The 17,512-nt window shown below is 48.9% G+C and overlaps 1 protein-coding gene across 1 annotated transcript in view; it reads left to right on the top strand.

Annotated features, from left to right (window-relative positions):
• The first annotated feature begins 6,458 nt into the window (after nucleotides 1–6,458).
• SCFD2 (sec1 family domain containing 2) overlaps nucleotides 6,459–17,512 on the top strand; it is a 224,057-nt gene continuing 213,003 nt past the window's right edge. The window contains exons 1-2 of the mRNA XM_009940592.2: nucleotides 6,459–7,209; nucleotides 15,763–15,931. Of these exons, the coding sequence (XP_009938894.2) occupies nucleotides 6,465–7,209; nucleotides 15,763–15,931 (914 nt within the window). The 5' untranslated portion in view covers nucleotides 6,459–6,464. The remainder of the gene's footprint in view (nucleotides 7,210–15,762; nucleotides 15,932–17,512) is intronic.

The raw sequence follows: 17,512 nt of genomic DNA on the forward strand, positions 1-17,512 counted from the left end.
CAGAAATCACAGAACCACGGAATGGTCGGGGTTGGCAGGGACCTCTGTGGGTCACCCAGCCCAACCCCCTGCCCAAGCAGGGTCACCCAGAGCAGGCTGCACAGCACCGCGGCCAGGCGGGGCTGGAATATCTCCAGAGAAGGAGACTCCACAGCCTCCCTGGGCAGCCTGGGCCAGGGCTCCGTCACCCTCAGAGGGAAGAAGTTCTTCCTCATGTTCAGCTGGAGCTTCCTCTGCTCCAGTTTGTGCCCATTGCCCCTTGTCCTGTCGCTGGGCACCACTGGAAAGAGTCTGGCTGCGTCCTCCTGACACCCACCCTGCAGATATTTATAAGCATTTATGAGGTCCCCTCGCAGCCAACTCTTTGCAGATGTTTTTTGGTTTTGTTTTGCTTTTTTTCCCCCTCCACAAATTGCCCGGTTTTACTTTTCACTCTGTGAAGTTTAACATTCGTGCTGTGGACGTCCCAGAGCGCAGCCGCAATCGCACAAAGACATCGCTCGGGTTTAAAAGCGGTGGGAAGTGGCGAGCTGTTTTGCCAAAAGGCTGAGGTGCTTCGTGCCTTCTTCGCTTCACTCCATAACAGCCAGACCAGTTATTCCCAGGGTGGTCAGCCCCCACAGCTGGAAGATAGGGAAAAAGAGCGGAACAAACCTCCCATAATCCGTGAGGAAGCAGTTCACGACCTGCTGTGCCACCTGGACACAAGTCCATGGAGCCAGACAGGATCCACCCAAGGGTGCTGAGGGAGCTGGCGGAGGAGCTGGCCAAGCCACCCTCCATCTATCAGCTGTCCTGGCTAACAGGGGAGGTCCCAGGTGACTGGAGGATCACCCGTGTGATGCCCATCTACAAGCAGGAGGATCCCAGGAATTACAGGCCTGTCAGCACGACCTCGGTGCCGGGGAATATTATGGAGCGATTCATCCTGATCTCACCGGCCATGTGAAGGACAACCAGGGGATCAGGCCCAGCCAGCGTGGGTTCGTGAAAGGCAGGTCCTGCTTGACCAGCCTGATCTCCTTCTCTGACCCGCCCAGTGGATGAGGGAAAGGCTGTGGATGTCATCTCCCCTCCCGTAGTTTAAAGCCGTTGCTCCTTGTCCTGTTGCAACAAGCCCTGCGGAAAATATTTTCCCCATCCTTCCTGTAGCCCCTTCAGGCACTGGCAGCTGCTCTAAGGTCTCCCCACAGCCTTCTCTTCTCCAGGCTGAACAGCCCCAGCTCCCTCAGCCTGTCCTCGTAGGAGAGGTGCTCCAGCCCTCAGATCATCTTCGTGGCCTCCTCTGGACCTGCTCCAACACATCCATGTCCTTCCTATGTTGGGGGCTCCAGAGCTGGATGCAGGACTCCAAGTGGGGTCTCACAAGAGCAGGGCACAGGGGCAGAATCCCCTCCCTCGCCCTGTGCCCACGCTGCTGGGGATGCAGCCCAGGACACGGTTGTCCTTCTGGGCTGTGAGCACACATTGGTGGCTCATGTCCAGCTTGTCATCCCCCAGCACCCCCAAGTCCTTCTCGGCAGGGCTGCTCTCAAACCCCTCATACCCCAGCCTTTGATAGCGAGGATTGCCCCGACCCAGACACAGGACTTTGCACTCGGCCTTGTTGAACCTCATGAGGTTCACACAGGCCCACTTCCCGAGCTTGTCCAGGTCCCCCTGGCTGGCATCCTGTCCTTCTGGTGTGTCAACTGCACCGCTCAGCTTGCTGTCATCTGCAGACTTGCTGAGGGTGCGCTCGATCTCACTGAGTCATTGCTGAAAATGTTAAACAGCGCGGGTCCCGGCACGGACCCCCGCGGGACACCACTTGTCACTGGCATCCATTTAGACATCGAGCCATTGACCACGAGTAGAATTAGCCTCTGCTCAAACCAAATTACCTCGGAGATTACGAATCTCTGAGCTTTTGTTTTATGCTTGAGTGCCATGGACAAAAGCTGGACGTGTTACGGCTTGTCCCAACTCTTTAGTTACCATTTGTAATAGGCTGGTGGGTTTTTTTCAGACATATTGTCAAAACAGCAACTGATTTTTCAAGAAACAAACAGCTTTTTTACTTTATAAATGCTGTATAGATGGCAAGTAGTTCTGCGTATGCGAGCAGTGAGAAAAAGCATTACTAGCCAGAAGACAAAGTGAGGTGAATCAGTTTAAAGCACAGTGGTTCAAGTACAAAATTATTTAAGTGCTTTTTACATCTTATTTTATCCCACGTGCAAATTTGCAACTACTGTGTTAGAAAAAGAATTGCATAAAGGGTTCCCATAAACTTGGTATCTCATTGTGGGTTTCTGGAGTGCAACCCGCGAGTTAAGACCCCCCTGCAGCTCGCAAAGCGGTCGCCTTCCGTCCTCAGCCTCGCAGCTACTCGGGGCCTTGGGAGAAGCCTTTTTTTTCAGGCCCCAGCTGCTGCTCTCCCTCCGCGCAGCAGCAAGGAGGAACTGCACGGTCCCTGGGACTGGCGGGAGTTTCTGTCTTCGAGGGCAGAAGTTAAAATGCCGTCCAGCCCAGCCACTCCATCCTCGGAAGCAAAGCAGGGAACGGGTTCGGAGCAGCCGCTCTGTCCAGCCAGAGGCAGGGAAAGACCCCCCCGGGAGCAGGGAAAGGCCGGCAGCTATTCTCGGCTCTCAGCCTTCTTGTGCCAGCTTCCGATGTTCAAGCTGCTCAAGATGGATTTTCACGTGGCCACCAGCTCAGTGGGATATCTATTTAAAGGTTTCTACGAGGAAAACCGATTTGAGGATCTGCGCTGATGTATTTTAAGATATTTTATGTTCTGCACGTACTCCTGATTTCAATTTATGGTGATTTCCGCAAAAGTATTTTCTTTCTTCCACAAAAGTATTTTCTTTCTCCTTCCCTGGGTCTGCAGTCAAAGGGAACTACTGGAGTTCTACCGTGTCCTCCAACGTCGGCCAGAAGTGTGGTAAATTGCCAAGTAACCAAAACAGGAATGAAAATGGAGATACTGATACCCAGGCAGAGGTACTACAGCACAGATTTGTTTTATTACAAACAAGCGTCTAGGAATGTTTTGGGTGAAAAACCCCTTCGCTGACTCCATGCTATAGGTAGAGAAAATGGAATTTGCATGATGGAAGCCTACCCAATTACACCACGTAATTCATGATCTGTATACAACTCCCAAAGATTTAATTTCGGGGAAGGAAAATGCCTTTTGAGAAGGCAGCTTGTTCACGTGAACGCCATGCCATGCAGGAAGCTTTAAAAGGAGGTTCTCCACGTAGGCAATTCAATGACACACCTTCCCCCACCGAGTTGTGATGCGTTTACAACACAGTCAAGCCCTCTGGTCTCATTTTTCACAAGCTGTCCTGCTGCGAAAGAGGGGTCCCTCTTTTAGCTTCCACAAACATCTCGAGACACCAAAGACTCCATTTCTACACACAACTGGTCAAAACTTGTTCTGACAGTTGTTGGTACTTAAATTTTCTAATGAATTGTGTAGTTGTTAATGCAGCACTCACAGATGTGAAGTGAGAAAAGCATAGAAAATCATAGTATCGTAGAATCATAGGTTAGAAAAGACCTCTAAGATCATCAAGTCCAACTGGCAACCCAACACCCCCACGCCTGCTAAACCATGTCCCCAAGTGCCATACCTACATGTTTTTTGAACCCCTCCAGGCATGGCGACTTCACCACTTCCCTGGGCAGCCTGGTCCAATGCCTGACCACTCTTTCCATGAAGAAACTTTCCCTAATATCCAACCTAAACCTCCCCTGATGCAGCTTGAGGCCATTGCCTCTCGTCCTATCACTAGTTACTTGGGAGAAGAGACCAACACCCACCTCACTACAACCTCCTCTCAGGTAGTTGTAGAGAGTGAGAAGGTGTCCCCTCAGCCTCCTCTTCTCCAGACTGAACAGCCCCAGCTCCCTCAGCCGCTCCTCATCAGACTTGTTCTCCAGACCCCTCCCCAGCCTCGCTGCCCTTCTCTGGACACGCTCCAGCCCCTCAATGTCCTTCTTGGAGTGAGGGGCCCAAAGCTGAACACAGCACTCGAGGTGCAGCCTCACCAGTGCCCAGTACAGGGGCACGATCCCCTCCCTGCTCCTGCTGGCCACACCATTCCTGATCCAAGCCAGGATGCCGTTGGCCTTCTTGGCCACCTGGGCACACTGCTGGCTCATGTTCAGCCAGCTGCCCACCAGCACCCCAGGTCCTTTTCCACTGGGCAGCTCTCCAGCCGCTCCTCCCCAGGCCTGGAGGGCTGCATGGGGTTGGTGTGACCCAAGGGCAGGACCTGGCACTTGGCCTTGTTGAACTTCATACAGCTGGCCTCGGCCCATTGATCCAGCCTGTCCAGATCCCTCTGCAGAACCTTCCTACCCTCCAGCAGATGGACACTCCCACCCAGCTTGGTGTCATCTGCAAACTTACTGAGGAGCACTGAATCCCCTCATCCAGATCGTTGATAAAGATGTTCAACAAGACGGGACCCAAAACTGAGCCCTGTGGAACACCACTCGTGACCGGCCACCAGCTGGGTTTAACTCCATTCACCACCCCTCTCTGGACTTGGCCATTCAGCCAGTTCTTTATCCAGCAAAGAGTACAGCCGTCCAAACCTGTCACGTTAGAAGGGGTAAAGGAGTCTGATAAGCAGCAAAAGGAAAGCCCTCCTGTTGAGTCACGAGGTTCAGAGCAAACCCCCTTGCATTCCAAACTCTCTCTGAGAAAGGAGTCTAGGAGCAGCTGGATCTACTCCTAGTCCCAGACTTGGTTGACGGTTTATGTCTAAAGGGTTAAGTGTGTAGCCACTTATCAGATCCAACGTTGTCCTGTCAGAGCCTCTCCAAGGACTTTCACTGAAACAGTTCCACAAAGTTGAAACAACAGGTAATTTATTCACAACAGGTAATTCATTCAAGTGACAGGTATCACAGATTTGGGATTGCCATTGATAAATGCACTGTCTGCAAAAGTTGAGCTCAAGGTAATAGTTTGGCACTTTAGTTAACCATGTGTTCCCGGGCATATGTCTGACAAAGTCAGAGGCGCGACTCTTACCAAAAAGGTGTCCCTTCTTGGGGAGGTGGAAGAGAGGTTCAGGCCCATCGACCCGTCCATCAGGTGAACTTCTCGCTTGGCTCCTCCTCCCCAAAGAGAGTTTTCAAGTGCCAGTTTTTATATGTTTGAAAATCTTTTGATGAGGTGGGACTAAATGAATTATTGTGTGTCGATTGGCTCTCGGCATGGAAAGTCACAGAATGACAGAATGTTTGGGGTTGGCAGGGACCTCTGTGGGTCACCCAGCCCAACCCCCTGCCGAAGCAGGGTCACCCAGAGCAGGCTGCACAGCACCGCGTCCAGGTGGGTCTGGAATATCTCCAGAGAAGGAGACTCCACAGCCTCCCTGGGCAGCCTGGGCCAGGGCTCCATCACCCTCAGAGGGAAGAAGTTCTTCCTCATGTTCAGCTGGAGCTTCCTCTGCTTCAGTTTGTGCCCATTGCCCCTTATCCTGTCGCTGGGCACCACTGAAAAGTCTGGCCCCTTCCTCCTGACACCCACTCTGCAGATATTTATAGGCATTTATTGGGTCCCCTCTCAGCCTTCTCTTCTCCAGGCTAAACAAGCCCAGCTCCCTCAGCCTTTCCTCGCAGGAGAGATGCTCCAGTCCCCTCATCATCCTCGCAGCCCTCCGCATGTTATGTCAACACAAGTGGGCCTGGGCCCTATGCAGCGGGCATCTTGCTGTGTGCTCAGGGGGGACAAGTGTTTAAGCAACCTCTGGCTGCGCAGCCTCCATCACGTCCCAGAGATGACTTGATTTGCAATGGTGGGCTGTCCCCCTGTTCTTCTGTCCTTCTCTGGAGATATTCAAGACCCGCCTGGACGCGGTGCTGTGCAGCCTGCTCTGGGTGACCCTGCTTGGGCAGGGGGTTGGGCAGGGTGACCCGCAGAGGGCCCTTCCAACCCCCACCATCCTGTGATCCTGTCATAAGAGAAGCACAAGTCAATTGCTCCCTCTGTTAACTCCTCGCCTGGCTCCGAGCACGTCATTGACAAGCCCAGCAAGGCCACGACCCGCAAAACCCACAGGCCAACACAGCCCGCGGGCGAGAGAAAAGCTGGAAGGTTTACCACAATTCCGGCACCGCCAGCAGAAAGCCCCTCTCCTCTCCCACAGGCACCCGTGTAATGGGCCTGGCGGGGCGGGAGAACAGGCCGGGGCTGGGCCCTAAGGTGCTCGGCCGGAGGAAAGGCCTCACCCACGTTGGTAACCCCGCCGGAGACACCCAGGCCCCTTCAGCCCGCCCCGGGCCGCTCCCTCCCCTCACGACCGCCCGCGCCGCCGCCGCTCCCGCCACTGCTGAGGGGTCGACGCCCTCACGCCCCGCCCCGCCCCCCTGCCGCCGCTCAGCCAACCCGCGCCCGCCACGTCATCAGCACGTTACGGCGCGTTGCGGCTCCCTGCCAGCCCCGCCTCGCCAACATGGCGGCGCCGGGCGCCGAGCTGAGGCGGCTGTGCCGGCAGGCCTGGGAGCCCGTGTTCGCCCGGGCCCGCCGGGCCGCCGTCTTCTTGGACGCGGCGTCCGCCGAAGCGCTGCACTGGGGGGGCGGCGGGGCGGGCGAGCTGCTGGCGGCGGGGGCGGCGGCCGTGCGGGCGCTGCCCTCTGAGGAGGAGGAGGAGGCGGCGGCGGCGGGAGAGGCCCGCGCCGCGGTGGTGGTGGTGAGCGGGGCCCTGCGGGGCGGCGCGGCCGCCGCGGTGCGCGGGCTGCTGGGCCGGGGAGCGGTGCGGCGCTGCGTGCTGGTGTGCGGCGGGGAGGCGGAGGGAGGCGGCGGGGAGGCCGAGCTGGAGGAGAAGCTGAGGCGGTGGATGGGGGAAGGCGGCCGGGCCGAGGTGGTGCGGAGGGGCCCGCCGCTCCTGGCGCCCGTCTCGGCCGAGCTCTGCCTGCTGCCCGCCGCCGGGGCTCTCCTTCCGCCCGGGCTCGGCCTCGGGGTGCCCGGCTCCGCCGAGGTCGGGCCGGGCGCCCTGCCCGCGGAGCTGCGGGCCTTGGTGGGTGACCTGGACTCCCTATTCGCCGCGCTGGGGTTGCGGGAGGAGAGCTTCGCCGTGGGGACCCTCAGCAGGGTCATCGCCGCCGAGCTGGCCGGCTACGCCCCGGCCAGGAACCGGAGGAGGACGGCCACCAACAAGGCCTCCGTCGTCTTCGTGGACAGGACGTTGGACCTCGCCGGTAAGAAACCCACCGCGGGCGGAGGCTGTGGTCCCTCCAGGCCCACATACACCCCGTCAGGGTGTCCTCATGGCCTGGGAGCATGTGTAACACCGTGGCTGTGGTGGTTGCTCACATATCCTTGCTCTTTTGCTCACAGAAACCAAGAGCGAAGCAGAAAGCTCTGCTGGAAGCACGAGGGTTTGCTACTGGCACTGTCACTTTGCTCCAAACTGGAGACCTTGGCTCTGCCTATGTGGCATCCTGAGGCTTGAAGGAAAAGGTCTTGCAGGGTTCAGTCTGTGCCTTTTGGATTACTGTGAAGCATTCCCCAGCGTAACTCCTTGCCACCCCCAGCATTATGCCTGTGTAACCAGATGTACACCTATAGACAACAATACCTGCATGCCTGAAAGTGTCTCTGTGCAGGTTTAGGTTTATTACATGCTGTACATTATACTTTTTGAATGAAGCAATTGTGTATGGCTGGTGTGTTTAACTTGGAAAACATTACCTTTGAGTGAAACCAATACAGGATTGTTTATACAACACTTTATGGGAAGGAAATGAGCGTAAGAGTGAACCATATGGTAAATTTCATACTGCCAGTAATGCAGAATAGGTGCAAAAGTTGAGGAGCACGGAGTGGTGTGAGAGCCTGCTGGGAAACTGTCAGAAGGAGAATGTCTAGTATTGTAATCTCCCTGCAAGCTTGGTAAGCGAGGTAAAGTCTTTTAGGCTGGTAAGATGTGATACCAAAAGGGCAGAAAGGGAAAGAGTGATTGAACCAGTCGCCAGCGAGGTGCTGGGCCAGTGACCCGGAAAAAGTTTGTATCAGGCTCTCACTTGTAGAATAACCATCTTTCAGAGGAAATGGTAAACTTGGAGAATAATTGATACAGGAGTGGTTGCGTTCACTTACTGCATCGTGTTTTTGATAGACCTGGTCACACATACAGTGTGTGGGCCTGGTTCCATTTGCATTGCATATAGTCAGTAATTCTGGTTGTAATTTTACCATGTGACCCATGGGAAGTGCTTGACACAATGTTGTGCCTGCAGGTCATCTGTTTCTGCATTTTCTTCTTTTTTTTTTTTTTCTCCTTAATTCTGGCTTTGTGCATCCGTGCACTGCTGTAGGCTTCATAGCTGTCAACATTGTGCTGAAGAGCAGCTGCGGATCTGGGCAGATAATGCAGTGCTGTGGCTGGGAAGATTGCTGGGAAGGCTGCAGGAGAGTGGGCTTGGATGAAGAGCCTTGAGATGAAACTGTGAGAGGAGTGCCTGTTTGGGGTGGGAACCAGTGAAACGGGACAAGGATTCGTGATCTCGGCGGGTGGGTAGAATTGAAAACAAGAAAAGGAAGTGGGTGTTGTGGGTGACGGGGAGCTGCCTGGCAAGGAGGCTGCTGGGGAGGCATGAAGAGAGATAGTTGGTACCAGCTTCAGTCTGGGAAGTGAAATCTGGGATCTTATACTTCAGTAGGTGAAGATTTTTTGGACAAAGCATCAGGGCTGTGGTGGGGCAGCTTTGGAGGGGATGCATCAAAGCTCCTGGGATAAGGATGAGAAATTAAAGTATTCATTTTTTTAGGAATATATTCTCTTCAGTATCTGTAACTGAAACCAAGATCCCTTCATGCAGCCCTTCTTTTGGTACCACCAAATGTCTCCAGAATTCGTTGGACATGGTACCATACCCTTGCCATGAACTACAGTGCAAACTGAAGTAAGAAAAATGTAGTCCATTTCAGAGGTAAAGCACTGTATGGACCTGAATTTAGTGGCAGACAGTGAGATTTACTTCGTTGGTTTGCTAGAAATTGTACAGTAAAAACCACACGAAAAGCACAGCATTTAAGTTGTGAAATCAGTCGGCAAGAAGTGGGAAATGGCAGAATTAAGCTGTACCTAAAACCTTAATTTTCTTAGGTGCATTCAGCCTTTTAGGTACTTTCTGCCCTGGCCCCCTACTTCTGACTTCACTGTTTGGCCTTCAGGTGGGTGAGTCTGTTGAATTTCAGCCTTACACCTTGTAAAAGCTGAAGCTTCCTATCCGCAAGTTTGCAGCTTGGTGTTGGCAGCTGGGCCACTGGGGTTTTGTTTTTTTTGAACAATGATGTGTATTTGCAGTCAGTAGTGTAAAAATAAATAATTTTTTTTTTTTCAAGTAACAATTCAGTGCAGGTAGAATTCTTTGAGGTAGACGTTCTGATTTGCAGCTCATTTCAAATAACTTTTTATATCTCCCCTGTCTAAAGATGAAAGATTTTGCATTTGGTTCATAAATGTCTTCTTCATAACTGAATCTTGGACAACATGTGGGCTGCAGATATGACAAATGGTTGTGTTTCCATGAATTACGAGAAGTGCTTGGAATATGAAAGTGTTCCACAAAAACTTGGAAGTAGGTTAGGGGTAGGTGCTGGGCTACTCTCTGATTAAGTCAGGCTACTGCTTCGAACCAGGTGGCTTTGAATCACTCTGAATAAGCTGTCAGGAGGCACAAGATTTCCAGCTCGAAGACCTGGGTGGAATGCAGCTTTAGGTAGCTCTAGATGACACCTAAAGGGGTTGCACTAAGAGATGTCTCATTTCTGGCTTGCATTCCATTCTTCTCTAGAGCAAGTAAGATGCTAGGCTAGAATAAGAAACAGTTTTCAGTAATACCAACTGATTTCTAATACTAAAAATCAAAGCATCTCAAAAGTGGCTTTTCTGGTGCTGCAATTGCAAACAAGTGAACTAAGGGAAAATACTGGTACTTAAATAAATATGAAGAACTTTCCACTTTAAAGAACCTACTAAAGAAGTATTAGGTACATTTTGGTAAAGAACCTCTGGTTCCAGTGTCAATAAACTGTATTATCTTTGTTGTGACAATTATTAAAAAAAAAAAAATTAGTCACGTATAAAATGACACACTTTTCTATCAAAAAAATCCAAAGGCATCTAACTGACTAGGTTGGCTTTCAAGTTTCCATGAAGCAAAGAATCTCTTCTGAGCTATTACTCTAAAATTTGAGTTGAGCTTTATTGAATGCTTTTTATAATCCATTTTTTTTTTGTCTTCAGCATTACTTATGCATGCTGTACTCAACGAATAGAGGGGAAGATACTGAATTAAGATAAATAATTCTCGTTTTTGTCCTGTTTGGCATAACATTCATCTGAGCTGCAACAGGGATCTGCTTTTTATGACCTTTGGTGCCCTCGCTGCAGTGGTGTGGCTTCAGCTGGGGATGGCAAGGGTACTGCCTGTCCCTGCTGTGTGGGATCTGGTGGGTAAAGCAGTGCCCCGGAAGGTGGGACGTGTGTTTTAATGCCCTGGGGAGATCCTAGGCTTAGTACGTTGTGCTCGCTTCTTGGATTCTGATCATATAAACCTTTGTTACCGGTGCCGTCCCTAATCTGTGTGTATTTGTAGTGCTGCTTTTGTTTGCCTGCTTACTGTTTTCAAGTTTACTGTGTTTGCTTTAAAAAGCAGAATAGATCCTCCCAGATAAGTGACACTGGTTAAAGTCAGAGTTAACTCTGGCAACTTAATTGCTCTTTATTTTTCTCCTCTAATACCTGCACCCCTAAATATTTGCATTGTGATACCATGTTGGAACCCGATGCTCCTTCCATATGTTTCTTCGCCACTACCTTGCCAGTATTCACACCTCTTAGGAAGCAGTTTTTCTGGCTTCCCAGATTTCCTTTTTCATTCATAAGCTCCTGGGTACCTTTCCGATGTTGGTGTTGGGAGCGGCTTGCCACGTTTCTCTTTCCAGTCGCTTGGTGCTTTGCAGCATTTGGGGTGTGGGCTGGTGTGAGTGCAGGGAATAGTGAGGTCTCATCCCCTGCTACCTGCAGGTGATTTTGAAATGCAATACAGTGAGCAAAAGACAGAGAAGCATGAATAGCAGGGGGATGCTTGTGTAGTTAATGTGCAGCTTTGAATATAATAACCTCTGTATGAGGGTTGTTGAAGTTGGGTGTTTCAGTGCCGTCAGCAACAGCATTTTTATCTTCCTCTAGCACTTCTGCAGGTATCGGTCAGAATCACAGGAATGTTTCCCCGCGGCCAAGGCTGCGAGCTCGGGTTTAGCTTTCTGTATCACCTCCCTCACTGTCAGCCAGGCATCACCTCTGCATCACACCCTTGTGCTGGCCGTAGTGTATTCAGCCTTTTGACAGATACAAAAAGCTCAGTTCGGACGCTCATCGACGAAGTGTAGGTGCCCTTCCCCTTCAGTGCCTGGGAGCAGCCGCAGCGAGGAGAAACCTGCGTCGTGCCTCGATTGTCCTACCACATAAACCCATGCATAGGGGAGGATAAGAGTGGAGACTAACGTAGGCCAGTGCCTTTCTGATAAAGTCTGGTTCTGACTAATATCTCTTTTTCATTATTTTTCTTTTAAACTGTTTGTAATTATGTATTTCTTTCATTGTATCTGTTATGTTTCTAGCTTGGAGTGCTTTACTCACACTCTTTGGTTGCAGCATCTTCCAAGCTGATGCATTGGTGGATTGACACTAATGTCTTTTAAAGGAAACAAAACCATGTGTTTTTTTTTCTTCCTTACCATATGTTTTCAAGGCCTGAGCTTATAAATACTGAGGCCTGTAGAGTACATTAGTCCCCTTTTTATGAACAGGCTGGGGCTTTGACACAGGAGGCAACTGATGCTTAAATTATTCTGGTTACCTGAGGTCACAGACTGCAGCTGTGAGGAGCAGTGGCAGCTGAAAATACTCAAGTGATGTCAACTCAGTCCTGCAGGTCAGGGTGCAGCCTCTGCTGTGGCATGGTTTGTAAAGATTCTGCTATCGTGGAGTAGGCACACAATTTTTTATAACAGATTTTTAAATGCTTCAGATGTTAGGTTTGTTATAGAGGATTTACAGAGATAAGCAAATAAATGGGATGAGTTCTGCCTATTTAAAGAAAACTGCAGGTGGCTAGGTCAGTGCAGGGGACTTGGAAATTATATGAGCCTTGAGCAGAAACGGAAGTGTTTTGTGTCTTCAGATTTACTGCTCTCTACATACGTTGCAGTAGCTGGCTGTGAGAGATGGCGAATCTGTTGTGTTTCTGTGGCAGCACTCTGATGCTGCTGTGCTTGGCTGTGGGCTACCCTGCTCCTGCTATTTGGGTTTTTTTTGTTTTAGTTCGTTGGTTTTGTTTGTTTGTTTGGGTGTTTTTAGATTCACTAGCCAGCCTAGTGGGACAGGTAACTGACTACTCCGGTGTTCCTTTGTCTGTGCAAAGGAGAATGCAGATCTATATTCTGGCAAGGCAGAAGGATGCTCTAGTTTGCCTTGAAAGCCTGAATTCCTGGGAATATACAGGCTGCTTTCCAGCACTGTTTGACAAAGTCAGCTTAAGCTAACGCTGGGTGAAAGAATATGGCAAAACACTGATAAGCTTTGGAACTGAAGTTCCAAATACCCGCCTTTCAAGGGACTAGGTGTTAAAATTTTCTGCCTTCTCATATTTTAAACCCTGCTCTCACTGAGGTGATGCATCGCCTAAGAAAGTTGCATCCTAGGAATTGTCCCACTAGAGTCCTATAGCGTAAAGTGTTCCTTGAGGTGATCTTCTTCAGAAAAGCACTGGGTGAGTGTGCAGTGTTGAAACATGGTGAAAGCTGGGGTGGGTTTGTCCTGTGTCTTTCCAAAATCACCAGTCCTGAACTAATCTGCAAAGTAATTAAAAGAGCAGATTTTAAGAAAGCTTGGTAGTGGGGGTGAGGTATGCCTTGCATACTGTTTTGGTGCACGCTGACTTAGAGTTACACTTTGATTGAAGGAAAAGCCCCCAGCAGAAGCCAGCTGCATTAGTTGTCGGCTAGTGAGCAATGCCTTTGTAGGAAACTGCTTTCCAGTTCAAGCTCCTCACGTTAGCAACTGGCTTTAAAGTCATGCCATTACCCAAGCCCGCACGTTGATTCTGAGATGTTCCATTGCCCCTTAAATCTGCTTTTTTGTTGTTTGTTTTGTTTTTGAACCAGGCAGTAGAACCATAGAACATAAGAACTGGAGTACAAATGGTGTGATACAGGGTTGGTAATGAGCTTAGGAAAATATTTTCTTGTATGCCTGTCATTGATGCCTTTTTGGGGAAGGGGGGGATGCAGTTAATGAGTTCCTGGCTGCTGTTAAAGAATCAGTTGGTTGACTTTACCAATTGTGCCAGCTACAACCTGGATCAGATGTCACAGGTTTCAGTTTGTAACTCTTAATCAGAAGACAAAAAAGAATTAGAACAGCATGATACAGAAGATTACCTGTATCCTCAAGGCTAAGCATTAACCTGGCATGAAGACTCCTATTTTGCACTGGTCAGGTAACTTTTCCTTCTCACTTTGACACCCGATCTGTGTGCAGGCTGGCAGTGTTAAAGCTGCCAGCTGCCTTGAACACCGTTGGTTGTGAGCAGCTGCTCAACAGTGACGAGGAGAGAGGACGGAAACCAGTCCCATGTGCCCTGCTGAAGTCAGTGTGGTTGAAAAGCAGCTCCCCATGATGTCCCGTCCAAGTCTCACGAGGTTTAATTATCTTTCTTTAGTTGGTGTGTGTAGTTGGTCAAGGGTGATAAGCATTTTTAAAAGCTCCAGGAGATGTTTTCTGGTTGATTCGATGAGGCAATGCAAAAGCCTTTAATGCCTGTGGACCAGTGGGAGCCTCCAAGAACTAGCAGTGGTGGGAAGGAGGCTGAGATGGCACTTGTGAATTGTTGAAGCAACTTAAATACACTGAGGCTTTCCCCCTCTGCCGAGGAGAAAGGAGGGCTGTTAATAAATAACATGGGTTTATTTGCATTCGAGGTGTTTCCAGTTTAGCTAAATGTCTTGTCTAGCTAAATGCTGCTCGTGTGGAGAGACAGGCATGGCTTCCAGGCCGAGGGGGCGGAGGTTCAGAAGATTCCCATCTGTTTTCCACGTCTGTAACTTTGCGAGCGCTGATAACTGCAGTGTGGCTGACAAGTGACTGACCTAGTAAGAAGAATGTAGGGATTTTGGAGAGCAGATGGCTTAGGGAGTCTCAGAGGCAACCCAGCTCATTACATCTGTACTTCAGTGGTCTAAATCTGGCTGGGGGTGGTAGCAAGGAAAGTTGCTGTCACTCTGTGACCGTTACAGTCTCTGGTGAAACAAATTGGTAGTCTCAATCCCGCTGAGCGTCCAGGTGTCCGCACTGCAGTACCCCATGTGCTGGACACGTGTGCCGTCCTTGCCTGCTGTGGACAGAGGCATTGCCAGCATGAAGTTTGACTTTACTTTCCTCCCCCCTTTTAGTCCTTGCTTCTCTTTTCAACTGCCACAATTCAGAATAGTTAATAAACCACGAGGTGGTTTTGCAGCATGGATACCTGGCTGCTGTGGACTCGCTGGAGACAATCTTCTGCTTATCCAGGAGCCATTAATAATCTGGCTCCACTGATGGTCGTGATGTAAGGGTCTCGAGTGGATTTATGGAGCATGTGAAGCTACTTCAGCTGTTGAAACAGACCCCCTCTGTCTTTGGAAATGGTGAAAAGGGTGCCACATGGACACGCTTCAAAGGAGGGGGACCATAGCCTGAAAGGTCTTTTTCCTGCCTCCCAAAGGTGCCTTCCAAAGTCTTCTCCTGTGAGTAAAGCCAGAGGAACAATACAGCACTCAGCACTCGTGTCCAGCCCGGTGGTGACAGCTGAACCATAGCTAAAGAGGCAGAATACAAACACCTTCAACTTGTTCCTGACTTCAAGGCAATAAGGTTTTCAGTCCCCCTCTCTGAGTTTTTATCTGTAGCACGTGCTGTGTTTTTCTGCTTCAGCTTGGCTCGCAGCCTGAATGTTTTGTAACTTGGTTGTAGCACCTGTGTTGAGAGTTGGTGAATGGAGAGAAGAGCTTGAAATCAGGAGGACTGAGAAAAACCTGCCAGCTGTAATTCAGAGTTTCTCTTGGAACATGGTCAAATCGACATTTTATACTATGTATCTTGGGTTGTTGTAGTCATTTCGTGTTGGTTTCTCCTGTGCTGCCCTCAGGCCACGGAGGAGCGATGACCTTGGTGGTAGTGTGGTGTTGGCAGTTGCTTATTTTGATAGTATGCCAGTCTGTCTGGGTGGCTAAGTACGCAGCTCGCATACAGCCCTTCTAAGCATGATCCTGTTAGATTAGGTAAAAAAGCACAGTTTGCATATATATAAATGTTTACCTGCTTTTTTTAATAACCATTGCAAATCTTGTTTAACAACCTCCTTATGCAAAGAGAAATATTTTGCATATTTAAGTGCACAATCAGTGACTATCTAGCAGCTGTAGAACGAAGTGTAATTTATGCCTTTTGAATGAATCTTTCTGAAATGTTATCAATGCTTTTAACTTCAGACATTCCAGAAATTAATTTTACTTCCGTAGCAAAATAGCTTTGGAAAGCTAAATGTGGTCTTGCTATTATGGCTACCGGTGCCCTTCTCCTCAAAACGTGTGGTGGTTATTTTGTTCTCAGTTTCTAGTGTGTGGTTTGGTTTGGTGTTTTTTTTTTTTCTTCCTCCTCCTCCTAGTTAAGTACCTGACAATTTTTGGGTCTTTCCTCCCAGGAGCAGTTGGTCATCATGGTGACAGTCTGGCAGAGAAGATACTTTCTGTGCTTCCCCAGCTGCCCGGCCACAAGACCGACGTGATGGTTAACATGGCGGAACTAACGGCGCTACAGACTGCGGATGGAACTTGCAGCATTATAGCACCTGGCTGCTTAGCACAACCAAAGTAAACATTCTTTTTTTTTTTCTTGCCTTTTTAAGATGTTGAATATGTTTGTTATCTCTTAGTGAAAAAATGAACAGAGACCAAGTCTTTTTTTTTTTTTTTTTTTTTTAAATCAACCTTACAGCAAAAAGCCATCTGGTCCTAATTCTGCTGGAACAGAATCATCTGTATGAGTGCATTAAGTGAGCAAGCCAGATAAGAATCTCCCACTTTTGGAAGTCTTGGGACCTTTTTAGATTTAGGTTGTTTAAATTGCTGTAGATTGCTGTAATAGAAATCAGTACAGATTAAATACCAAGAATTCTTGCTTGTGACATTTCTTTTTCTGCCGAAGTAACAGGTCATCCAAACAGGTAGGTCTTAAGCGTGGCTTCCTTTTCCCATAAGCCTCTTTATAATTGTAAAGTAAGCTGCATGCTGAATTCCTGTTAGAGTACCTGTTAACATAAGGTTCCCTCTGTTTTCAACCACAATACCTCTGGAGAAGGATAATTAGGCACATATTTAGGTATGTAGACAGCTTCACGAGGGCCTGGTTTTTCCTTCAATGGGGACAACTTAAAAGCAGCAACGTTGAACAATTGTACTTGGCTATGTGTAATTTGTAGCTAAGACTTTCCTTGTAAAGTGGGTCTGATTTGGTGTTTCACTTTCTAAATTTAGTTGTCTGAACTGAAACTTTCCTGCAGCTTCTGTTACTTTGCTTAAATCGGGAAATACACCAGGTGCTGGTTTCAATCCACAAAAAAAAAAAAAAAATGCTCAACAGTGCTCTAGAAATTCATGCAATGCAAAGGAGATTAAAAGTTCTTTCTATTTTGCTCTAAGGTTTGCCTCATATATCAGAAAAAGGTTTTTCAAGATGAGCTATTGAATATAGTTTCTGTTCTTCTGTTTTGACTCCTTTTGGTGCTTCACACCTGTGCTCTTCTCCCTCATCTCGCCCCTCCCGGCCAAAGATTTCACAGAAGACTCTCCACTGTTCCAACACGTGGTCTTGATTTTCTGAGAGCCTGAAGATCCTTTGTCATCTCCCATCTCCCACACATGCTGTAGATGGGTCCAGTTTCTAGGTTTCACGTTGCATAACTCTCTTCTTCTTTAGGAGTTGTAGAGGAAACATTTGCTCGTATAGGTGGACTCAGTTGTAAGTTGCTGCTGGGGTGACTCACTTAAACACAATTTGTTCTGGTTTTCTTTTCATTGGCTGCTTTCCAGCTAGCAGATCTCTGAGGTAGGAGTGAGATGTCCCTAATACCTGTCTACACAGCAAAACTAAGAGGTCTTGCCCGTGGTAGGCATGCTGTGGTAGCTGTTGTTTGTGCTAACTTTGAGTAGCTACCAGAAATAAAGAAAATGTCTGGCAGCGTGGACTAGGAAAAAAAACAGATATTTATTGTGCTAAGATTGTTGACCTATGCTACCACTCTATTATACTTAACTTTATTGACGTTGAGGAGACTAAAGCTGGTGCTAGTATGCCTTCCCATGCTAAAATTATGACTTAAGTCTTCTCTATAGTCATGTTTTTAGGAACAATCTGTAGAGTTTTATTGTGTTCTAAGGTGGCTAACAGTCTAT

The sequence above is a fragment of the Opisthocomus hoazin genome, chromosome 5 (assembly GCF_030867145.1).
Source record: "Opisthocomus hoazin isolate bOpiHoa1 chromosome 5, bOpiHoa1.hap1, whole genome shotgun sequence".
Lineage (NCBI taxonomy): Eukaryota > Metazoa > Chordata > Aves > Opisthocomiformes > Opisthocomidae > Opisthocomus > Opisthocomus hoazin.